The 22,821-nt window shown below is 45.5% G+C and overlaps 1 protein-coding gene across 7 annotated transcripts in view; it reads right to left on the reverse strand.

The window, feature by feature from the left end:
• Positions 1–834: 834 nt before the first annotated feature.
• The window catches only part of tpm3 (tropomyosin 3), a gene marked incomplete at both ends in the record, with an annotated part of 29,022 nt that continues 7,035 nt past the window's right edge, over positions 835–22,821 (reverse strand). For 3 of the 7 annotated variants that reach the window (XM_080540664.1, XM_080540668.1, XM_080540669.1), the window contains 7 exons: positions 835–1,160; positions 10,823–10,892; positions 11,088–11,150; positions 13,408–13,483; positions 15,124–15,194; positions 15,462–15,579; positions 16,386–16,519. In XM_080540664.1, coding sequence (XP_080396790.1) covers positions 1,078–1,160; positions 10,823–10,892; positions 11,088–11,150; positions 13,408–13,483; positions 15,124–15,194; positions 15,462–15,579; positions 16,386–16,519 — 615 coding nt within the window. Of the gene's footprint in view, positions 1,161–10,547; positions 10,631–10,822; positions 10,893–11,087; positions 11,151–13,407; positions 13,484–14,231; positions 14,308–15,123; positions 15,195–15,461; positions 15,580–16,385; positions 16,520–22,821 lie in introns of those variants that run through there. The other 4 variants (XM_080540665.1, XM_080540670.1, XM_080540666.1 and 1 more) reach the window with 3 other exon arrangements.

The following is a 22,821-nucleotide window of genomic DNA, read 5'->3' on the forward strand; positions in this document are numbered from 1 at the left end:
CTATCCCCTGTCCTTGTATTATCTTACACCCCCCCCCCCAAATAATAATAAATGGCTAACTAGAGGAAAAAAGCTGCAATTGGCTATGTCATCTGTGTCCAACTTTGTCTGAAGATAATTTACACTTTCATGATCCTACAACAAACTCAGACTCAACACCTACATTTCATGATCTTAATTAAGGGGAAAATAATGAAAAAGAAACCGTTCAGTTTACAGTGATTTGTGATGGCCCTTTTTGGGGAAGATTTTCCATAATTATGAAACAAAACAAACATTAAAAAAAGTCATGCAATTAACAAAACATCTCCCTTATAAGAAATAAACATGTCATCAACCCCCAAGCCCATACTTGTATGTGAACAAAATACTTGACAAAGGTAACACAGTTTGTGGTCCTTCTCCGTATTGGCACAGTCACTTAAAAGTAAGAAAAGCAGTGCTTGTGTAGAGATATACTAGTAGAGGGGGAGTGGTTAGAGAGGGGGACAATTGGGTTTGAGACCAGGGATGCATTTGTATGTCCAGTGGTTCAGATAGGGGGGAAACCAGAGAGAGATCATTATCAAAATGGTAGTCCAATTCCAAAAATGGAGAGAAGAGCAGAAATTAGTTAAGAGTTGCTACCCAGAGTAGTTACCAGAATAGGTCATCCTCAAACTATTTAAGACGCGTAAGGCGAAACAGCCAAAGAAAGTGATCACAACACTTAAAATCACCTAAGCTGGAATGTATCAAATCAGAAGCTTGTGATAAACACTTAAGACGCGGGTGCTTGAATAAATGTCGCCCTTTTCAGACGAGAAGAGCGTTATGAAGAGGGAAAGACTATAAAAAAGTGGACACTACGCAGGAGAGAAGCTGCAGATACTGAGTAGGGTAGAGGGGGTTGGCATTTTTGGCCATTTTGGGTCCTAGTAGAAGAGAACCTTTTGGCTAGGTGTGGCCTGGAGAAAGTGCTACCTTCACCAAAAACAAAATCAGCAGACAGTCACCCAGCACAGACAGAGACAGGGCCAGGGGGTGGAGGGGTTAGAGAAGATGGAGTGGGGCTCACAATGGAGCTCCAGGGGACACTCAGCAGCTGTTGAGCTCCTCCAGGGTCTGGTCCAGGGTGGCATGGAGCTTGACGTTGGCCTCCTTGGCTGTGGCCAAAGAATCTATAAAATACAGAGCGAGAGAAACAGGAGGTCAGATGGGAAAACCAAGAGCAGCAAATGGTTCTGTAGCTGTACAGAGCAATTAGTCAATACAATATATCGAGGGCCGAAGAACATAACCTCCTATCTGAAAAATTCTGTAAGATTTTAAATTTGTTTCTTTAATTTAATTTTAATTTTAATTTTAATTTTAATTTTAAGATTTTAAACATTTTTGCAGATAGGAGGTTATGTTCTTCGGCCCTCGATATGCTATTTATCTGACGCCTTTATCCAAAGTGACTTACATTGCAGTGTATACATTTCAGTATATACCTAAGCGTTGATAGCGCAATGCTCTACCAACTGAGCCACAGAGGACCACTATCGCGGGCCGAACAGCTACATAACAAATTCTGAGTGTGAAAGTAGAGGGGGGAAACAGATGAAAGGGCAGACTACCGGGCAGGAAACCTGGGACCTTCGGGGGTCCACTTGTGCGTAATCGTCAGATTAATAATACCAGCACCACATTACATAACCTTAGCAGATGCTAAATGGGGTGCAAAAATCTGGGCACCCCTGGTTTAAATGTCTGTTACAATTAATCTCCAAGTGATTGAAAGCAAACCTGAACACTAGAAAGTTACAAAGTTAAACATGACACCTTTCTGCAAATTTTAAAGCAATCTATTTTTCAGAGTTTTTAAATGCTAAAAAAGGAAAAGGGCCCTGTGAAAACATTTGGGAACCCTTTTGGATTATTCTTTACCTTTTGAGAAGATGATTACTAAAGCCGGGTACACACAAGGATTTTCAAAATCTTAACAGATTTTTTTTATCTGAGACAGACCACACACATGAAGATAAAAAATCTTGGATTGAACAGCCTTGATCGTATTGTGTGTGGTGTGCGCCGATTTTCCCATTTCAGCACCCCACAGACAAAGATTATCGTTACTACAGACTCCAGACTCTCTAGAGTCTCGTTCCCCACGCCAGAAATCTCGCGTGAACCCATCCTTTTAATATTGCCTTTAAATTACAAAATAATTAAATTAAGATTATATAATGATTAAAGCACTTTGAGCTGCAACGTTTACAGGAAAAGCGCTATACAAATAAAGTTATTATTATTATTATCTAACGTAGTACCCTGACTGACCTGTACGAAGCAACCATGTGCGACAGGGCAAATAAAGTGCAGAAGAACGAAAAGAAGAAGTCAGCTCGCTTCTTGATTGGCTACATTCCATCCACGTCACAGTCGGACTCGTGAGCAGGGTTGCCAGATGGGATTGACATTTTCCACCCTAACCACAGCCTAAAACCGCTAATTCCACCCAAAAAACCGAGCCCATCTGGCAACCCTGCTCGGAAGTTGTCGGGAGTCGGGAGTTGCCCACACACATAAGGATTTTTGGTCTAAGTATTGAACACGTTTGACATTTACGATTGTCAGCCCCGACAATTTTCAGAGCAGATTGTCGGGAGAGATTGACTCTTAACACACCTCACACCACAGGATAATCTTATAGGATAATCTTTAGAGCCATCCGATAATCGGGCGTTTTCTGTCTTTGGTCGGAAGGGGGAAAATCGGCCCGAAATCGGCCAGATTATCTTTATGTGTGTACCCGGCTTTAGGCCCAAACCAAGGTGATTTACTTGTTAGGGCTTCAATGAGTGAGGTGAATATAATTCCAGGGTTAAACTATGAAGTAACTCCATGCCTTCTAAAGTATCTGACTGGGTGGCTGTTGTGTCTGTTGTGTCTGGTGTGTCTGGTGTTAAAAACCATGGGTTCCTCTAAACAGTTGTCCAAAGATGTCAGAATCAAGATAGTTCACTTCCACCATCAAGGAGAAGGCTACAAAAAACTCTTGCAACGTTTCAAACTACCAATTTCCACTGGCAGAAACAATCAGAAATAGGCAAGATCTGAAAGACCAAGAACATTTTCAGATAGAATGGCCCGAGATTTGGTGAGAAATGCTCAGAAGAACCCACACATCACTGCAAAAGAGCTACAGATGTACCGGTATGTCTGTTTCTGCCACTCAATAAGGGTCCCTCAAGAATGCAATAGCCCAGTTACCATATCATCTGGTACGGACTGAATGGAGAGTTTTCATGGGTCAATTGACATCCGCCAGTGCTTGCTATCCAAATAGATTTTTTTATATGAAACTTTATTATTATTTATGTTACTTAAACCCTAACCTAAGAGATTCGGTGAGAGAAACGGAAAATTAAACAAATGTAGTTGTGTCTCCAAATAAAAAAAAGCTCTGGCTTTTACATAACATTTTACTGTTTTGGTAGTTTAGAAGGATAAACTTTGGGCAGCAAAGAACAAATCGTACATCCTGTACCATTAGAGGGGATCTTCAACCAATCACTTCCTAATATTATAATTTTTTTGAATTACTTTTCTATTCTGTGTGAAACCCAGCATTTGAACTGAAACTTTAGGACAAAACCAGAGGTGAGGATGTCACAGGGTGATACTACTCAGTACTCACAGGTGAGTTGTGTGCATCTACTACATGAACAAAAGCAAGGTAGGATGCTGGAAACAGTGGAGGTAAGCACATGTGTGGTGTGAGGATACACTGCAGAGATTGGGCATCACCAGAGAGTTATATCCTATTTTTAACTACAGTATGCCACCTTCAAACCAACATACTGAGCCACATATCCTTGGCCTCATTTCACTCTGAAACATTGAGAGAGGGAGCAGTATCATTGGAGGCACTTGTAACATGACAGGATCTACACTGCCAATGTTTTATAAAAAGGTAATAAAACTTTTGGTCAGATCCATCAGCCACCTCCTTCCAGTAGACAGCAAAAGAGATGTTGTGAAGGGTAAAACACAGATCCCCACCCCTAATGGATAGCATTTACCCACCATTACCAAAACAGAGGTACTCATGGAGCAGAGCCACTAAGACAGAAACTGACCTCTACATTGAAGTGACTGGCACCGTGTTCTCGGCACCAGGTCAAAAACCTAGGTGTCATCATAGATGCCAACTTAACCTTCGATGCCCACATCAGGAATGTGACCAAATGTGCCTTTTATCACTTAAGAAATATTGCCAGAGTGCGTCCATTTCTCTCCCAGGCCAATATTGAAATACTAGTGCACGCTTTTATCGTTAGCAGGCTGGACTAACCAAGTTTGGACAAAACGTGCAATGCTCTCTTTTGTGGTGTACGGTACTAAAAAAGCCATAGATCAACTCCAGCTAATACAAAATTCAGCTGCTTGTGTTTTATCCAGGACCAGAAGAAGAGCACACATTACACTTGTTTTACAATCACTGCACTGGCTGCCTGTTAGTCGTACAATTGATTTTAAGATTATTTTATTGGTTTACAAAGCACTAAATGGTCTCGGTCCTGGTGTAGTTTTAAAATATGTACCCACTAGATCCCTCAGGTCCTCTAATACTGGTCTGTTGGTTGTTCCAGGGGTCCGGTCTAAGACCCATGGCTAGGGTTGGGTACCGAAAATCGGTACCAGTAGGTACCGGTTTCTTTACATTCGGTATTTACCGTACCGAATTGCAAAGGAGATTTCGGTACTTTTCTCTTTTTTTCCCCCCCTGGTGTCCGGTGTCATGCAACAGTCAACCACACGTGACTGAGTCGTGACATCGCCTGTTAAAGTTCCAATCAGTGCGTGTCGTGGTAGTGAGCTGAGCAGTTGTGTTACGAGTTAAAGAAGAGTGAGTTTATAGTAAGTGTAGTAATATAGTTAGTGAATTTATACTAAATTATTATATTATCTGAATTGTATTATTATTATTATTATTATCATCATCATAATCATATTATCGAATTTCGCTAGCTAGCCTAGCTACGAGGTCACCGAGAATGCCGAAGCCCCTAATGAAGCGTTCTAAAGTGTGGCTGCATTTCACCTGACTCGACGAAAACAACGCGAAGTGCTCAAAATGCTTAAAATCATTCGCGTGTAAAGCAGGGAACACATCTAACTTGATGAAACACCTGGCAACGCACGGGATAAAGTCATAGTAGACCGTGGAACTTTCCGAACTGTGTCGGCAGCGTAGATGGAAAACACGTGAACATCAAGGCACCGCCGCACGCCGGCAGCGACTACTTCAACTACAAGGGTACCCACTTCATTGTCCTGATGGCTCCCTGCGACGCCAGATATCGGTTTACCATGGTGGATGTCGGGGGATACGGACGGGAAAGTGACAGAGGCATCTTCAGGGAGAGCAGATTCGGTTCTATGCTACTAGTCATAGACTAGTCATAGTCAAGAGAGGTGGCGTATTTTGCCAGAGAAGGCAAATATGCTGATCTTTTTGCAAAATAATTGCTGAGGTGGGAGTTTTATTTTTATTTGAGTGTATATTTAACTGTAATATTATATATATGTATATTGTGCCTCAGTCAGCAGGAGTTTTATTTTCATTTATTTTAATTTGAGTGTATATTTAACTAATATATATTGTGCCTCAGCAATAAAAAAGTGAAAAGCTGTTTAATGTTGTCGACCGTGTTATTATTATATATATATGTCATTTTAAAAAATCAAAAGTACCGAATTAAGTACCGTTTTGGTACCGGTACCGTTTTTAAAGTATCGGTTAGGTACCGGTACCGGATAAAACCCAAACGATACCCAACCCTACCCATGGTGAGGCTGCTTTTAGCCACTATGGCCCGAGACTGTGGAACAGCTTGGCGGAGAACTTGAGGGTGGCTGCAAGTGTGGATATGTTTAAAACTTAAAAACACACCTTTTTAGCCTGGCCTTTATCTAGTGTCTGTCAACTTGCACTTTTACTCCTCCTATCTTATCTTCTACTTCTTGTTTTATTGAGTAATATTTATTTTATTTATTTTGTATCTCCTACCTCTTGTTTTATTGTATTGTAGTTTATTTACTATTGTTTATGGTCAGCACTTGGAGTTGCATTTAATGCATGAAACGTTAAAAATCCCAATACATAAAACGTTTAAATCCCAATGCTACAAATAGAAAAGTGATGCAGAAGCATGGAGGCATGTTTAGGTGACAATGCTTTGGGCATCAGTGTTTTGGTTTTCTACACAGAGCTATTCATTACTTGAGACTTTACCGCCATGTTACAAGGTAGCATTTAATAACACACTGTGCAAGAATTAGGGGCAGTGTTTCCTCTATATGCATTTATTGGTGGCGGGCCGCCACAAATTAATTTCCTCCGCCACTAATTGATTCAGTCCACAAAACAAAACAAAAAAAAAAAATATAATAATAATCCACCTCTGAACATTTTAGCTGATTAAAATATATCTGATCCTAGATCAGCGCTATAATGGATGTTGACTAAAAGTGCACCTAAATCCACGCCCATCTCTCTCTAACCGCTGATCCAAAATCAGATTAATGACATTAAACATTCAGTGACACAAGGGCTACTCCTGATTGGTCTAAATGTGAACCGGCATGAGAACCGTGCAGACTCAACCATCCCCGCTACCTTCCGAAATGCTCGGGCGCCTGTGGTTTCTCCTCGCAAATAACGGGCTAAAAGTCACCGGTAGTACCATCTAAAAGATACAAAAAGCTGATCTAGCTAGCTAGGTGCACAAATAAGATATCACGTTAAATAACTTAAACGAAAAACTGATTTTTCAAGAAAAAATATGTCCCAAACATTGCTGAAGCTAGCAGTGGCTATGAGCGATACGAAACTGCATGGCTGGGTGTCGTATTGCAGGATTTAAGTTTCTCTCTATATTTCGGGACGAGGAGCCGCATGGCATGGTCGGACCTTCCCAGCGGTGCCCTCGGGAACGAACGGTAAGCCTCGTTGATAGTAACGTAGCAGTGGTCTAGTATGTTAGCTCCTCTGCTGGGGCATGACACCTGTTGTTTGTAATTGGGAAGTTCTGTTGGTGTGATTAAAATCGCCGAGCACAATAACTGCTGCGTCGGGATTAGAGTTTTCCACAGAGGAGATGTAGGTAATACTTGGGACATTGCAATTGAAATTGCGTTCAAAGTAAAACACACACACACGCAAATATTGACAGTAGAGCTTGGCTTGATAGTGTATATCCCCACTGTGCTGGGTCGCCTCCACACCTGGCACCACAGGGGCCCGTTAATAAGACTGCTGTCTGTGGATTAGTTCGAAAAAAATGTGTCCAATACAACGTTGTAGTTGTTTAGTACAAATGGGTCTATAGCAGCTAGGTAACATTAGTCCTGTATCAGAGTTGTGTGGTTGGGTCTTGTAGCAGCGTTGGGTTAGCTATAGCAGCTAGGTAACATTAGTCCTGTATCAGAGTTGTGTTGTTGGGTCTTGTAGCAGCGTTGGGTTAGCTATAGCAGCTAGGTAACATTAGTCCTGTATCAGAGTTGTGTTGTTGGGTCTTGTAGCAGCGTTAGCTATAGCAGCTAGGTAACATTTGTCCTGTATCAGAGTTGTGTTGTTGGGTCTTGTACAGTTGCTCAAAATGCAGATAAGAGAAAGTATAGGCTAATATCAAACCACAATCCTAGAGATGACTAACTCAAACGTACGCATAACTAAATAAAAGCAGGCCAACTAACGACAGCTACACGCCCTCAACTGGGAACATAAAGGATAAATGAATTTTGCAATCGAACGTGTCCTACAGCGACAGCTGGTCGTGCAAATCAGGTTCTGGGAAGATTTTTGTAGCTTTTTTTTTTTTTTTTTGCCATCCTCCCTCTAGTTTGAAATGAGGTCGTTGTTTTGAGCGCGCGTGCACGCGGAAAAAAAAAATCGCGGACAGAGCTACCCGCCACTAACGGAAAAATTCCTGGAGGAAACACTGATTAGGGGGCTTCATCAACACTCCTGAAACCAAATACCACAACAAAAATGCTATATTTTGTTATGCTTTAAGTTGGACTGAAATCAAAGCCTCACCTTTTTCGTAATTGTTGTCTGTCAAAGTTTGTTACATATTCAAGCATTATTTTTTTATCTGAGTGCAATTCCTGACATCATGAATTACAGTTACACACCCAACCATCATGAAAAAGCACTGGTGAAGTGAGGACCCTAACCCTTGTTAACAAGATTGCCTCCTGCTCCTGCTGGGTACTAACAACATAGACACTAGTTTAGCAGCTAACTAAGCTAATAGCATAAAGCTATATATTTCTACTGCTAGACATGTCTGCAGATTTAAAGAATAAAGAAGAATGTTGTTTTTGGGCTTTGCTGCCCTCTTTGGCCACACTGTAAATGTGATCTAATCACTACTGATCAATCACGGCCATTCAGCACTATTTTGAAGCTCAAATCTACATACTGGACATTCAATCACCTTTTATTTGAAAACATTTTAAAACGTTGTTTGTCCTGTATTGCACTGAGATAATGTAGATATAACAATATATCGCATGTCATTTTCAGTCTGACAAAATCTGTTCAGCATTTGGCCTAATTTACATATCTAAACTCAACATCTGCACATTTCTCTAACTCTCGTATTTAACGATCTCTATACTGATCATACTGCATAACAAGAAGTAATTTCAGGCAGAATGTATTGCAAATAAATTGTAATAATGCTGAAAATCTCTCTGTAATAATGCTGAAAACAAACCTGCCGTGAGAGAGAGACGTCTAATCTGAATGAACATCAGGACATATTTCATAAATGTATTTGTGGGAGGGCCTCTGCATGGCTTTAGGTTTCAACCAAACTCCTCTCAAACACCTCAAATTGACCTTGTGCTGTGTTTTCTGTGCAGTGTGTGATGACAAACAGGAAAGCTAGTATTTGACTGAGTCCAGGCAAAGACCTAGTAGGCAGTGCCCAAGGTGCCAGCGTCAAAGGTAATATGATATGACATTGAATGTGCCAGACCAATCTGAGCCACCTTTAGTGATGCAGCAGGTGAAGCAAATCCATGCCATCATGATGCACCATGGAGATTAAACAATAAAACCCAGACAGTGTGGACAGCCAAAAACCCAGGGAACTCAGACAACAGCCACGGCTTTCTTTTTTTTTTTCCTTCCCTTCATTTGGTACAGAGAAACATTCACAAATACAGATGGTGTGTGAGAGAGCAGTGCAGTACAGTACAGATTGGAGAGCCATCCAGACAAAAGGTTGAAAAAAGACCATAACCCAGAAACAGCCGGCATACTGGCTGCAACTGTGCCAATGACAATGGGAGAGGGAAAGAGACAGAAAGGAAAAAGACAGGCACTGGTGACGATGGGGATGGCATGGAGTCTTTAGACAATGATCAGGAATGCATCACAAACAGAAGGAAGGAGAGAGCGAGAGAAGAGGGGGAGAGAGAGAGAGAGAGAGAGAGACCGCAACCGTTGTCGCAGTTCACAGTGCATTGGGCGAGTTTTCCAGAAATCTAACGAGTCCAATTTATCTGAAATACAAAGAGCGACGCAACAGCCATTTTAACACTGACGTTCACATGAATAAATTAATCCAACACACCATGGTTATCGTTATCATGGGCGTCAAGGGGAATAAACCTCACAACAAACAGGAAAGCCCATGCAGCACCAAAACCACAAACACCATGCAGGAGCTGTGTTTAGTGTTTTACACCCCCGGGGGACTCAAACTCAACATGGACTGACCACACCAAGTGCAAGGAGAGCACATAATATACATGGACGCTGCACCTCAACCGTGTCAAGTTTCCTTCCAGACTCTTGTGTCCTTGTTTCCCATCCTTTACTGCACTGATTTCAAAAAGCAAGGCAAGCCTGTACACATTAGATCAGTGCTGATGAAGGAAAGGAGATAAGGAAAGAAAGACTGCTCATGTCGCTGACAGCTGGCTTTATTGCTGACATGCACATGCAGCTGAATTACATTACCTGCATCCAAGACTGAGCTAGACTAGTCAACCACAGATCTATATACTGACAAGACAACTTGACTAGGTCATTGCATAGGTTAGGGTTGTGTGTGCTGTGGGTCTCGTTGTGTCTACCTCCCCGCTGCACTGGTCATACCAGGGTCAGAGGATCAGTGTTTGTGCCGTGTTGTGCCATTGCCATGGTGACAGCCCATGACAGTCACATTGCAGAAGTGAGTGAAAAGGTAAAAGGGGGAAGCTCAAGTCCCTGAACACGCTTTGCCACCACAGCAGGTTCACTTATAACCATTGTGTGTGTGTGTGTGTGTGTGTGTGCGTGTGTGTGTGTGTGTGTGTGTGCGTGCTTCACAATATTCAATTCACTCTGAGTGAAATAAGTATGTGAATTGCAGTGTACATTTTGCAAGAGAGTTGACACCTGTGTCTCAAATATGGAACATCTGAAAATGGTAACTGCATGACATTGTTAACACCACAACGCATATCGAAGTTCACCCCACGGCACACGCACACAGGTAAGACCTAAGCATGGGTATTTACATGGATGTCATGTCATTGAGGGCATGGTCCAGCTCCTCACTAATGCCCTTGTACTTCAATTTCTGTGCATAGAGCTCATCTGTGGACGCACAGAGGAGAGGGGGATGAGGAGGTGTTGACCAGGAAGAAAAGGAGAATGATGGAGAGAAGGCAAAGGGAGAGTCAAGTTTGAAAACACCACCCAATCACAACAGTTCTGTGAAACCAGATATAGGACGGTGGGACAAGGGAACTAAGCGGGAGGGAGATGGAGAGAGAGATAAGGGCCTACCTTCCAGGTCGTCGATGGTCTTCTCCAGCTTGGCCACTGATCTCTCAGCAAACTCAGCACGGGTCTCAGCCTGTGTGACAATAACATATCCTTTCAATACAGAGAGTAAGGGAAATTCACTTAACTCAAACTCGCCTTGCAAATGTAATAACATGTAAGCGTCACATCACAGTTCGGAATTACATGGGCACATCAAGCATTTCCCTTAAGTGGAAAGTGTTCAATTTTTGTGTTCCAGCGGGGACCAGGTTGGGTAGAACCTCACCTCCTTGAGTTTGTCGGTCAGGATCTTGATCTCCTCCTCATACTTGTCCTCTTTCTGGGAGTACTGTAGTGGGGAGGGAAGAGGGAGAAAGAAGAACCCATTAGAGAACCACATGTTTGGGACACAAGGGAGTACTAAAGGAGGACAATTCTACACTACAGAACACTCACAGAAGGATGCATTGTGTAGAAGAGACATTATTCATTCTTATGAAGGGGAAAAAAGGGAGCATCAGCTTGACAACATTTCTATTTGGAACGCTCAAAGGGTGGCATAATACAGAACAAGACCCTACTGTTCAAATGACAACAGAAGAGACTGAGCTGAAATATTACACTAAACCAGGGTCTAAAATCTTCAAAAACAGGGGAAATAGGCATCTTATGTCAAGTAACAGCTGGTTGGCATGGCCGAGGCCACAAGCACTGCTCCATTTATCTCTAGCCATCTTTTACACCTCTTGGTATAGCAGATGTGCACTGTGTCAAATCTAGAGTGTGGGGGGGGTGGGTGTGGGGTGGACATCTGTGACTATAATGAGGAACAGATGCTGACCTGTGGAGAAAACCTCTTTGTGGAAGAGTCCTATGCTAGAGTCCTACGCTGCATATTTGAGATTCTCAAGCTTCTTTTTTGGGTAGATATACAGTCGTGGTCAAAACGTTTCGAATGTGGCCGCTATGTATATACGGCTTGGGGGGGGGGGCTTGCCAGTAGCAACTCCACCCAATCATCCAGCTTTGTTGCAATTGTGTTGTTTGAGGGCAATGGGAAAGTTTGTCGAGCTGTAAAGCTTTTTTTAGAGAACCAGGTGAACATGACTCAACCGTAGCATACTTTAGAGAAACAAACTTCTAATTTTACTAGAAAAAGCTGATCATGGGAAAAAATTATAGAGAAGATTAAACAAAAACAAGCTTCTCTGGTCAGATGACATCATTGGCAGACACTCGTTATGGGAGTTTGCTGAAAAGGCCTCTTTCTCTGAGCTACAGAGCACTGGTGTTGTCGAGTGTAGTGTCGCCACTCTGGAATGGGGGGGTTTAGGAGAAAAGTGTGTGGGGGGGGGGGTTGCATTTTTGCAGCTGCACAGTGAGGGTGTGGCCTCCTATCCAGCAGAGCTTGAGGATTACGCCATAGCAACAGACAAGCACAGTGCAAACTCCCCTGCTGTAGTTCTAGCTAGCCTCCCTCCAGGGAGATGCTTTAGAAACCAGTCATGGGCCTCAGAAGGGAGAGAGTTGATGTCAACTTAAGGAAAAGAGTCCTGTTGAGGAACCTTGTTCTCACTGTGATAGAGATTAGAGGTTGTGGAGGCTTTTGGTTGTCAATGACCCTTGTTGCGTCAACCCACCTTTGAATGGCAAAAATATGAGATTACTTTTCTGTGTCATGACAACTTCTGTGCCTTTAAACATCCTATCTGAGATTGAAAATATCCATCCGTCTTTCACGTGGCATTCTGTAGTCCAGGTCGACAAACTTTTCTTGAGCTATGCTGCCCTTCCTGTAAATTGACATGGGTTTGTAGTTATCTAGTAATTTCTGAGGTTGGATGTCTGATTGGTTTGATTTGCGCTGGCCTCGTCCAAACAGAGCTCAGCCTGTGTTGTGGTGCACACGCATGAGGTTACATGAACAGGAACCAAACAGGTTTTGGGACATGTTTGAAATGGGCCATGTGAAACGGGTGGGACAACAATGCCAGACATCCTTACATGGAAAACAGGTGTCTGCCCCTACTACTTCAATAGATCATCCAACATCATGCAGAAATGCTGAACACGAACTTTCTCAATTTATGATTTTTCTTTTTATATACCGGTACACGCGCACACGAAAAGTAGATAGAAATGACAGCTCTAAAATGGTTAGTTGTTGGTGAAGATACTCAGCTTGTATGGCAACCACTGAGACACAAATCAATTATTATCACATTTCATAACAAAATGTCATGGCATGCAGAACTACAGATAAAAACAATACTGTCCACTTTAGAAGCCAACCACACTTTTGTAATTCTGGTAACAATAAATGGCATGCACAGAGAAAACATCCAGCGTTATACTTAAATAAGAATTTCATTCATGAGGTTGATGCAATGTCAGTACACAACCTTAATATGAACCTTGGGAAAACAAAGACAGCCAGCAACCTCATTCATTTCCCTCAATTCAAATCCAGTAAAGGATATTCTTCATGGCACCACAGATTCAGTTGGTCACTGGACCAGTAGTTCTTTCCAGGACTGGCCTGGATGTGGGTTATTTTTCCAAAAGCATGCAAGGCCCCACCCCCTCCCTTTTTCACTCCCTCCTACCTTCTCAGCTTGGGCCTCCAGGGACTTTAAGTTATTGGTGACATTTTTCAGCTCCTCCTCCAACTCGGCGCATTTGCTGCAGTTTTTTCATTATTTAATCATATCGTTTGAGGGTGTGTGTGTTTTTTTTTGTTTTTTTTAAGGGTTAGGGAGAGGGTGGAAAGATGGAGAGAGGGAGTGAGGGGAGGAACATGGGGGGCAAAGGTTGAGGGATAAGGTTTGTGTGTGTGTGCACGTGTGTGGGGTTGGGGGGGAGGTAGAGACAAAACAGACGGGAGAGATTTACTACGAGGAAAAACCAGGGGAGAAAGGCATGAACTTTAACCTCTTGTAGACTGGCCAAGCAGGGAACCCAGACCTCAGCCAGTCTGCTCCAAACAAAATAGTATACTGATGATAAAAAAAATAAACACATTGACTTACAATATTACTATAAATCCATTGTAAATAAAGCAAAATATCTGTGTTCAAATCCTGGTCAGCAAACTTGAAATATGGAGCACATTTAGGTCTCAATAATGTTGGTGAAATGCATGCAAACGGTGTTTGAGAGGCGAGAAGGAGCACACACGAGGGGGAAGAGGATCGCGGAAGCGGCAGCTGTACGACTAGTTGGCCATGCAGTCAGATGAGCGCAGGAGACTGTGGTGTTAGCACGGGCAGGAGGGTTGAAAACCCCTGCTGCTGTATCCCCTATCCTGCCTTCAGGTGGTCCTGCTTGTGGACAACCACAAAGGGGACGCTGGGTCAAACCATTTGAGTCCCTGTTAGGAACCATTACTGTGTCCCTGTGGAGGAAGTGAGAAAGCAAATGGAGGCAGTACCTTGTCCTCAGAGGCCTGCAGGCTCTTCAGTGATTGGTCGAAACCCCTCAGCTGTTCCTCGAACCTCCGGACTTTGCTGTTAGTGGGGGGGTGACATGACACAGAAGCGCATGCAGAGAGAGAGAGAGAGAGGAGTGTAGGGGCGGAGTGACATGTCGGTATGTTAACCCCAGGACACATGCAGACAACAAGCATATATACGTAGTGGAAGAGAGAAAGGGACAGATTGGATACTGTTATGGTACTGTTAAAGCATTCCCACTTTTATGCTGATAGACTCATTACACCAGCATTGTCACAAAAACACTATGCTAATGTCCTATTGTAAGAGATACCATATTGAAGCACTAGTTCAAACTTGACAATATCTTTTAAATTGCTGCCAAATAAATACAACTTTAAATGATCATCAATATAAATGCCTCCAGTTAATTACATGGCAATTAAAACCTTCAATGAAAATCTCCAGACAATGTCAAGGATATCATAAAAGTGGGCGTGCAGCTACCACTAGTGATGTGAGGAGAGCTGTGATGTGAGCGGATGCATCATGCAGTCAGGCAAAGCCCGGGACAGCCCATGGCGGGGGCCTTAACTGAGGGTCGGGGGTGCTGCTGGTTGCAGAGTAGAGTTACGACCATGCAAAGGTGTAGCAGAGACCAATAGTGGCTCCAAACTTATTTTTGAGCCTGCGTGTGTGTGTGTGTGTGCATGTGTAACACTTTGAGTGAGATCGATTAGGTGTGTGTTTGCGTGATGCAATTATGCTCTCGTTCACGCATTGGACTAAGAAGTACATGATTTTATGCATGTCGCTGGTGGTGCAAGAGCACTTACATATGCGTGTGCGTGTGTGTGTGTGTGTGTGTGAGCGAGTGAGAAAGCGACTCACGCTTCAGCCAGTTCTGCCCTCTCCTCTGTACGCTCCAGGTCGCCTTCAATGATCACCAGCTTACGAGCCACCTGGGGAGAGAAAATGGGGTTGTGAGAAAGGAAAAAGAGACCAAGTGAGAGAAAGGGAAAGGAGACAGAAGAAAGAGGGGGGATAGAACGGGAGGGAGTGAAAGGGATGAGAAGAAGAAACTATAAAAGCAGGGAGAGAGGTTTTGGGACCCTCTTCTAAGCCAGTAAAGGGATTGTGTGTGTGTGTGTGTGTGTGTGTGTGTGTGTGTGTGTGTGTGTGTGTGTGTGTGTGTATGCGTGACATGTTAGGCGGGTGTATGAGCTCACCTCCTCGTATTTGCGGTCAGCCTCCTCAGCAATGTGCTTGGCCTCCTTGAGCTGGATCTCCTGCATCTCCATCTTCTCCTCATCCTTCAGGGCCCTGTTCTCAATCACCTTCATGCCCCTGTGAGGAAGAGGAGTGTGAGAGAGAGAAACAGAGAGGGTCTAAAGACACTGCCTCTGAATAAGGTCACATTCACTCGCATACCATCAACCTGTATGTTCTTGGGGGGGCAGACCCCAAAACCGATTGGCCCGATTACAATGCCAACACGGTCGGTCGGCCCCGGCGTCACAGAGACAGAGATCCTGGTGAAATCTTGTGGCCTATCCTCACCCAAAAGCCATTAAGCTTTTATGTAAAAAAACAATGACAGGATGTATAAGATGCGTGTGTGTGTGTGAGATGTATGTATATACCAGTAATATTCCATGTAGTGTTCCCTCTAGCATGGAGTGCTAGATGGAACGCCTACAGCTACAAATGTTCTGTTCTCCCCCAGCCTCTGGTCTGCTGATATCTGATCCTTATGGTGGAAGGACTAACGCAGACCAGACATGAGGAGACGTGCGGACAGGGAGGTCAGAGGGCACCGTGTGCACGAGTCACAAGGGTCAAACTGTATACCATGGGCTTAGCTAAGGAGCCCTAGCCCCCCCACACCCACACCCACACCCACACAGCTCTGAAACCCAGAAAGGAAGTCAGAATCTCCCTCACAGAGAATTGGGAAGTGAAGTAACACACAGGTGTTGACATCTTGAACGTCTAAAAGAGGCTCCCTCTCCTTTCCTCCATTCACGCTGCTTTCATTGCTCCCCTCTCTTTGCAGGTCAGTGCAGATAGAGGAGAGAAGAGAGGAGGACCACTGAGATGCACTCTCCCGGTGAATGCGGTCTGTGTAAAAGAGCATGCGGGGAGCGGCCCACCTCTCGCTCTCGTCTGCGGCCTTCTCTGCCTCCTCCAGCTTCTGCAGAGCAGTGGCCAGTCTCTCCTGGGCCCTGTCCAACTCCTCCTCAACCAGCTGGATACGCCTGTTCAGGGAAGCCACCTCTGCCTCAGCCTGGGAGAGGAGAGAGGGAGGGAGACAGAAGGAAAAGAAGGGAACGAAAGGGGGGGGGGGGGGTGACAAAAGAAAAGAAAAAAGGAGGGGATAGAAAGAGGTAGAGAGGAGAAGCGATGTAATTTACAACATTTGCTCACACACACACCCCTATTTAGAGGCCTCCTTCAGAGAGTAGGTGTACTGTACATTACATTACAACACAAGGAGAAACATCAGATTTTTTTGGGCACCACCCCCATCTTGGACAGAGACAGACAGATGTGGATATTGACATGTCATAGACTATCACAGAAATACACACACACTACCTCAGCCTTTGAGAGAGATGGTGAGCAACTATGATGTAACAAATACTCTCTCTTTTTACAGGATACACCTCCCTCTCAGCCTGCATGCGTGGGAGAGAGGGAGAGACAGGGAGGTGAGCAATGACTGGAACAGAGTTGGAAAGCTTGTATGCGCCTTTTTGTAATGGCCTTTTTGTAATGGCCACCAACCTGTCACATTTGATCATCATAAACGTTTCTCACACACACACACGCACGCACACACACACTCCTGACTGATGTGCTTGTGTATTGGACAGACATGTCAGTGGACTCTATGGACCTGAATGTCACTAATTGGGCAGGCCCATCTAGATGAGAATGTGCCTGCCCTGGGTGGGTAATGGTACAGAAGGGCAAAGGGGCGAGAAAGAAAGAGAGAAAGCGACAAGAGCGTGAAACCGAGATGGACGAGGGGAAGGTTAAAGCACTTGGAGTGAATAAATGTTTCAGTGCCGTGGAGAGACTTGACTCACTCCTTCTCCTCTCACTCCTCCCCCTCTCACCCCCTCCCTCTAATTCTCCATGCCTTGGAGCAGCGGAAGAATGTGTGTCAGGAAAGAGAATGAGAGAGAGATAGATGTCACTGAAAGTAGTGACAGGGATAGGAGGCTTAAGCAGCCTTGGATAGCCAGGCCCAGATGGGCTGACCAGTAAGCTACTGTTACAACTGTAGGTTATTGCACAGCTGGGGCTAGAACTCAGCATGTTTACAGTATACTGATTCATTTTAGTTTCTACAGTCCTCTAGACTTTAAGCTAATTATAAGAAGAAAATACCCCCTGAGCCTGCGAGAGCGGGGGCGGAAGATGGCTCATCGGCAGACAACCCGGTAACGAACACAGGAACGGAACAGACTACGAGATTGATGATCAGCATACCTGAGGCTCCGACAGCTACAGCAGGACACACGCTCCAGAACTGCGTATGTGGTTGGACAAAGGTTACTTCCACCCATGGCCTGAAGATACACCAGGGCAAGAAAGGGTGCCTAAAGAAGGGTCAACAGGGAAGTCGCATCGACAGCTACTTTTTGAGAAGCAGGCCGAGTCAGTCGACTGAAGTTCAGCAGCAGGACACACACCACAGTCTGCAGGACATCAACACCCCTGTCCCAGAGGAGGAAGAACAAGGCACAGGAGAGCAACCTGAATCCAACACATCACGACCACCAGCAGAGAAGAAGATCCAGGGGCGAAGGCCATTAGTCAAGTGGCCAAAGTCCTGCAACAAGACGCTGTGGAAGGAGGTCAACACTGATCTCTGCAACATCCTAGAAGGGATCAGAGGCACCACCATGAAGAAGTTGGAGAGAATGGGCAACCTCATCTATGCCTATGGAGTGGAACAGTTCGGAGTGGTCAAAGGCAAACGATCTACTCAGTCAATTCCCACCAAGTCCAGAAGGCAGACAGAAATAGACCGACTAGTCAAGGAGAGGAGGCAGCTGAAGAAGCAATGGAGGAAGGCCACAGAGGAGGAGAAGGAGGGAATAAACCTGCTGCAGGAAGAGATTAAGAGCAGGCTTGCAACACTGAGGAGAGCTGAAAACCTCCTGAAGAGGCGCAGAAGGAAGGAGCAAACAAGATCACGCTTCTACAAAGATCCTTTCAAATTTGTGAAGACTCTCTTCACAAAGGAGAAGAGCGGAAGTCTCTCTGTGGCAAAGGCCCACCTGGAAGAACATCTGAAAAAGGGCTGCACAGATGACCGACACCAGGAAGAGGTCACGCTCCCACCTGACATGCCACCAGTCAATCCACCAGAGCACGAACTAGATATCAGTCCACCCAGGTGGAGTGAAGTAGACAACACTGTGCGTAGAGCAAGGGCCGCGTCAGCTCCAGGTCCCAACGGAGTTCCATACAGGCTCTACAAAAACGCACCAGATGTCCTGAGATTCCTCTGGAAGCTGATGAAAGTTGTGTGGCAAAAGAAGGCGATACCAACGTCCTGGCGGAGAGCCGGAGGGATCCTTATCCCCAAGGAAAAGGACTCAACAGAAATCGGACAGTTCCGGCAGATCAGCCTTCTAAATGTCGAGGGAAAAATCTTCTTCAGCGTGGTCGCTCATAGGCTGGCAGGATACCTGCAAAGAAACAATCTGATTGACACGTCAATCCAGAAAGCAGGCATCTCAGGCTTCTCAGGGTGTGTCGAACATGCTAGTGTCATCTGGCATCAGATCCAGGTCGCCAAGAAGGAGGGAACGGACCTCCACGTGGTGTTCCTGGATCTCGCGAATGCCTTTGGCTCAGTCCCTCACAACCTCCTGTGGACAGCCTTCGACTACTTCAGGATCCCACCAGCTCTCACAACCCTTGTCAAGGCCTACTTCCAGGACGTCCAGCTCTGCGTGACCACAGCAGAGTACACCACAGCATGGCAACATCTGGAAGTGGGAATCATGGCCGGCTGCACCATCTCCCCGCTGGCCTTCACCATGGCCATGGAGGTCATTATTCGGGCCTCTCGATGGGTGGTTGGCGGACAGCGAATAAGACCTGGGCTGAGGCTGCCGCCGATCAGAGCCTACATGGATGACCTCACAACACTCACCACGACCAAGGCTTGCACAGTACGGCTACTAAGAAAGCTCCAGGAAAACATTGAGTTGGCTCGCATGAAGATCAAGCCGAGCAAGTCCAGAAGCATCTCCATTGTCAAGGGGAAGCTGTCAGACCACCGCTTCCACATTGGCAAAGAACCCATTCCAACGGTCTCCGAGAAGCCTGTGAAGAGCCTAGGTCGTTGGTATGATGCCTCCCTCAAAGATAAAGAGCAAGTAGAGCAGCTCAGGAAGGAGGTAGCCAGCGGCCTGGAGAACATCGACAGAACCCTGCTTCCTGGCAAGCTGAAGCTCTGGTGCATGCAGTATGGACTACTTCCACGTCTCCTGTGGCCACTAACCCTCTATGAAGTTCCTCTCTCAAAGGTGGAAAAGCTGGAGAGACTGGTCAACTCATATGCAAGGAAGTGGCTTGGCCTTCCCAGGTGCCTCAGCAGCATTGGGCTCTACGGCAAAGGGATGTTACACCTGCCCATTTCCAGTCTGACAGAGGAGTACAAGTGTGCCAAAGTCAGACTGGAGATGATGCTTCTGGATTCGAATGATCCATTTGTAGCCCAAGCTGCCCCCATCCTGGCCACTGGGAGGAAGTGGACCCCATTGGCTGCAACTGAGCAGGCAAAGGCAGCACTCAGACACAGGGACATTGTGGGCCGAGTGCAGGAGGGGAGGAGTGGTCTTGGCCTCGGGAGTAGTACACCGGCCTGGAGCAAGGCCAATCCATCTCAGAGACGCAAGCTGGTGGTCCAGGAGGTACGTCGGGAAGAGGAAGCAGGAAGGCGCGCACAAGCTGTGGCGCAGGCAAAGCAAGGGCAGTGGATGGCATGGGAAGGAGTGGAAAAGAGGAAGATCTCCTGGAAAGATCTGTGGGAGATGGAGGCATTCAGAGCGAGCTTCACCATCAGGGCTGCCTACGATGTCCTGCCTTCTCCTGCAAACCTAAGCCAGTGGTATGGCGAAGACCCCACGTGCCCTCTATGTCAAAGTCCAGCAACACTGAAGCACATCTTAGTGGGATGCAAGACCAGCCTCACCCAAGGCCGTTACACCTGGCGGCACGACCAGGTGCTAAGGTGTCTTGCAGCAGTGCTGGAAAGTCAACGGACAAGTGTGAACGCCCTTCCTCCCCCATCATCCCGGTGGCAGCCAGCACCATTTGTTCGGGAGGGCGAGGGTCAAGCCAGCCTCACCACCATAAGACCAGACACTGGGCAGCTGGGCAGAGCACGGGACTGGAAGCTGCTGGCAGACTTGGACAAGAAACTCTGCTTCCCAGCTGAGATCGCAGCCACCAACCTGCGACCAGACCTTGTGCTGTGGTCAGCCTCGCTCAAGCTCGTCTACATCATCGAGCTCACTGTGCCCTGGGAGGGTGCAGTGGAGGAGGCCTACGAGCGGAAGAGGCTGAGGTACACTGAACTCGCAGCAGATGCCCAACAACAAGGCTGGACAGCGAAGGTACGCCCAGTGGAAGTAGGCTGCAGAGGGTTCGTAGCCACCTCAACATCCAGGCTACTCAGGGAGATGGGAGTGCGAGGGAAGACCCACCGGCAGGCAATCAAGGACCTCTCCAGGGCTGCTGAAAAGGGGAGCCAGTGGCTGTGGATGAAGAGAAAGGACTCGACCCGGGCGTTCAAATGAGCTGATCGCATCTAGGGAGTGAACCTGGGACGCTGGGATTCACTGCTGAACCCTCTGGAGGTGTCGTGGGCTTATCAGCGAAACATTCATGAAGGAGGGCGCCCACTTGACAACCCAAAGGATGCCATCGCTCATTTGAACACCACAGAGTCTCATCGGTGCCTTAAGTATGTATGTATCGAGGGATATCAACATCTAGTCCTACATAACAGATCTAATCTGTGAAAGGCATGAGACATAGGCTATACAAGCTAGTCAGTTCGATGCCATGTTACTGCCTCTGATTAAACCAGTCCTCCGTCCGTGGTGAGGTGAAGATTTAGATCCCAGTTACTTCCAGTGAGATTTCAACAAGGAGTAATGTATTGCTTTTAGATCAAAAACATAAAGGGCCAACTTTATATATGGCTTTAGGCAAGATGACTGTCAGACCATGACAATACAAAACTAACTTCAATGGGAAAAGAAATGGTGGCACACTCAGGCCAACAAACAAACGGGGGATGCAGCATAAGACAATGAACAACCCCCTCTAGCAGACAGTGTGTGTCCCAAAAGCACACAATACATACACACACACACACACACACACACACACACACACACAAACCAATGGCAACCTGCTGTTACTGCCTGAAAGAACAACTTGGGCGCACGGATTGAAAAACCGTTGCCATGGCAATGCTATGCAAGTTTGACAGCCTGCACGAGCAATGGCCCTCTCACCAACGTGGGCCATCACCATAGAGATATGCAAATTTGCACCCCCTCAACAGCTTTGGCCCCTCTAGATCACTCAAACCCTTGTAATATCACACTCAGTCACAGTCATGTATGAGCGAGTGTGTTTTACAATGCAGGAGCTGGGCAGGCGTACTGGAAGTGTGCATTGTTGCATCGTTCTCATTGGATTATAGAAAGAGCATTGGAGGACATTTGCTGTTGTTCTTGAAATGCACTACTTCAACATCAAAGTTTACCAAGTCGCGTCTCAAGATTCCTTTATCAGATCTTCTTCAGCTTTACAAAAATAAAAGTTGCACTTTCCATCTTATGACTTTGGGATACCATTTCTCACATCAACCAGCCAGATCTATGCAAGTAAATAGTTTGTGGTCTACTTGTAGTCTTTCATGAACAAATAAACACAATTTTTGTGTTACTCCTAGGCCAGGGAAGATTTCCCCTGCGAAAATGGACCAATCATACTTTTTTAACGGACTTCCTCTTAACTCATGTTTTTTTGTGAAAGAAAGACTCATATGAACCAACATTTTTGAGTCATCCATTGTAATTTCCTCTGATGGCCGCGCCAAAAAAATGGCTCTCCACAATCAGTTGGCAAGCACACTTCCTGTGTCACCACAGAACGTCTCCGCAGGAGTCTTACGCCGTCACTGGCTGTGAGCACAGGCCTGTGTTTCATAATGTGGTCCAACTTGAAAGACACACCAAGTCTATGAGTAGCCCATATATTTAACTACGGCAGTGACGTGTAATGAAATTGGACGTATCTAGTAAATAGTAACGAAATAAGACAATTGCATATTGCAAATATATTCCAAAGCAGGGGTTCAAAAGTGGTTTATAGCTTTGTATAATACAAAGCACAGCACACATCTTGACAGAACATGCTCATCTGGCACGAGTCTCATCACAGGGGTGAAAAGGGAGGAAAACCATACGGACACACAGATGTGACCATGCAGCATCAGTGCGTTTGCAGTTCTACTGTGAACTAGGGAAAGGTACCTGGGGACTG

The sequence above is a fragment of the Nansenia antarctica genome (genome assembly GCF_963989245.1).
Source record: "Nansenia antarctica genome assembly, chromosome: 10".
In the NCBI taxonomy this organism is placed as follows: domain Eukaryota; kingdom Metazoa; phylum Chordata; class Actinopteri; order Argentiniformes; family Microstomatidae; genus Nansenia; species Nansenia antarctica.